The 2,817-nt window shown below is 37.9% G+C and overlaps 1 protein-coding gene across 1 annotated transcript in view; it reads right to left on the bottom strand.

Moving 5' to 3' along the window:
* Positions 1-468, bottom strand: part of LOC108686344 — a 148,630-nt gene extending 148,162 nt beyond the window's left edge. Inside the window, exon 1 of the mRNA XM_018191608.1 lies at positions 234-468. Coding sequence (XP_018047097.1) covers positions 234-468 — 235 coding nt within the window. The remainder of the gene's footprint in view (positions 1-233) is intronic.
* Positions 469-2,817: the final 2,349 nt, after the last annotated feature.

Raw genomic sequence — 2,817 nt, 5'->3', positions numbered from 1 at the left:
TTTGTTTTCTTGCCAGTTTATTCGTTAGAATATCTAAGCTACTTTATGTTAAAAAATGCAAAATAAATTTTAAATTAACGAAGAATGAACAAAGAAATATCTTTAAATGCAAATAATAAAGTTATTAAGTATCTTTTTTTTTTTTAAATGCAATCAAGATGCTCTACTAAGATTTTTTTGGAGAAAGAACTAAATTTACAGCAAAGACTGCCACACTGAAGGATGTCACTTACTGCCATATTGTTGCGCCAAAATGGAGGCAAAGACCTGACCAGGACTACGAGCGCCTCTTGTAACGGATGAACTTGACACGGGCCCCACAGCGTGACGTGTGTTATCTTCATCATCGCTGCTGGATTGGCCACCGGCTCCATAACCGCGCCGTTCTCTCCATTCCAGGGACCGCTGACGGCGCAGCCCACGGCCCCCATTTGCATGGCCGCGGCCCAACGTGCCCTCGCTGTCCATCACTGCAGCATCTGCAACAAGCGATTGACAATTTATATGACAATGATCGGAGCATATAATAAATTTTACAAGTATTAAAAAACTGAACGTTAGAGAGATTCCTTATAGATTTTATTGTGCGTATAGGAAATATCTCTTTTATAATTCGAGATAGATTTTTAAAACATATTGAAATCAATTCTATGTTCGAAGCAATGACGATGTACAAGAGAAGTGTACTAAATTCTGCTTTTAAATACGTTTGTCTATGCGTCAGAGAGAATCTTAAGATTTGCGTGAGAATGCCAAATGGCGAGGTAAATATAACATGAAAATTGTTGCGTGGAATAACAATGATGCCATTACGTGGAGCTCCGATAGTATACGTCAATGTTGAACAACAGCGACTCATTAGGCATTCATGGCCGTTGCTCGGAATCATTCAGGGCCGAACGAAATCGAATTGCATCATACTCAACATTTACTGATATTCAATGCAGATAATTCTGGCTTTGGTACTGACAGGTTTGTTTATATCTGGGCTGTAGGATATATTAATATGTCATTGTCAGTTCTAATACGTATAAAGGAGATAATGTTCTGATTTTGATAACATTCTCAATAACGAAAGTAGTTTTTGAACTTATATTTGATAGATGAAAAATACAAAGATTATATATTATTATATAACATTATATAATGTTATATATTATATTATACATTATTATATAATTCATAACATTCTATATGTTTCGATTATTTAATTACCAACTATTTGAAGCGATTTTATTATGTTTCGATTTCTAATTTTGCTGATATAATTGGTGAAAACTTATCATCAATATGAATTTTATATTCATTATCAGCGCGGTAGGAAGCAATTTTAGATTTCCGTAGAATTTTCTCGTTGACCTTCGTTCAAATAGAGACCTCTGTAGATCGATAAGATCTTGAATGTGTATGGTGGCTCAAGATAATTGAGTGGTGGATGCCTCTCGAAATTCCCATGGAGACGTCCTCGCTCGCCGTTGCTCTCCCTTGATTGCAGGGACCGCTGATTGATGCTCCGAGGGAGAACCGAACGGTGATGTCTTAAGATCACTCACTGTTCCTTGGACTATGAAATTTCAGTTTAGATCTGGTATCAGAAATGGAATGGCTGTGTTACGTTTTCGATCACGTATTCGAAGAACAGAATTAATGCTAATCCATTGTCATTGTCGGCACGCGAAGATAGCTCATCGATTATATTTGCACAATTAATGATACGTAATAATTGTGGACTTTCAAACGTGATATAAATGTGAATATAGCAAAAACAATCTCATGAAGCGCGCACGATCCCGCGTTTCAATAAAAGAAAATAAATACGGCCGTTTACCGATGGCTGTATCCGATAGAATTGGTCAGGGAATTTGCTCGGTAAATATTATATGAAAATTGAATGAGATGGAAGTAAATTAAATTCTGTATATGTGGCAAATACACACAAGCCACGCCAAATCGATTTTGTAAAAGTACAATAATGGTTGTAATATATACGTCATAAATTTATAATACATATTTGATAAACAACGCTTTCGTGCACACGTTTTTAAAAATGATTCGGTAATCATCGTAATACTCAAATGTTGTAAATAGAGGGAACCACATTGCAATGACGAGCTTTATCCAGGCATAATTCCAAATCGGGCGAGGGAGGAATGGAGTGAGGGTTTAAACGAGACGGTTCATAACCACGAGCATATCGGCGTGAATTCCCAGAAATTTGCAACCATGAAATTTATGGGCACACATCCTGCGGTGTCGGGTATCACGTTAATAAATCTCAATGCGTCGCAAAGCCGGGCGAGGGATAAACCGAACTTGGGAAACGCGCCCTTATGCATCGCCGTGCACCTCTCACAGCCACTTTTCTCACTTGCTTCAATAGTAGCTAACAAGTCGCATCCTCTACACACAAGAGCACTTTACGGTGTTTTGTTTTGTCGACCCTTCGCATCCTCCTTCGTTCGCGTAAGTGCGTTGAGAATGTGGGCGACTTGTCAAATGAATCAGAAACTTTTTGCGGTGCGAGTCCAGTTAACGAAGAACCCGCAAGCATAGTCGAGTGCCTCTTTCCGCAAACGCAAACGAAAGGAACATTAAGAATGATCTTCTCCTATCAATCTTCGTGATTTCATTTTATTGACCGATATTTCTCATAACCCCGATTCTTAACTAAGCGGCACTGAAGCAGTTTATATGATGCGTGAAGTGATGCTTTATATCAATTGTGTTAATTTGACGTTCGTATCCTGTGATTCTCTTTATCCGATTTGGATTCTGCGCAACAAATTTCATTAATCAAGGAACAACAGAAAGATAAAT

This window comes from Atta colombica, unplaced genomic scaffold (assembly GCF_001594045.1).
Source record: "Atta colombica isolate Treedump-2 unplaced genomic scaffold, Acol1.0 scaffold176, whole genome shotgun sequence".
Taxonomy (NCBI): Eukaryota; Metazoa; Arthropoda; class Insecta; order Hymenoptera; family Formicidae; genus Atta; species Atta colombica.
The sequence above is the reverse complement of the archived record's forward strand: the minus strand, read 5'-3'. Positions and strand labels throughout refer to the sequence as shown.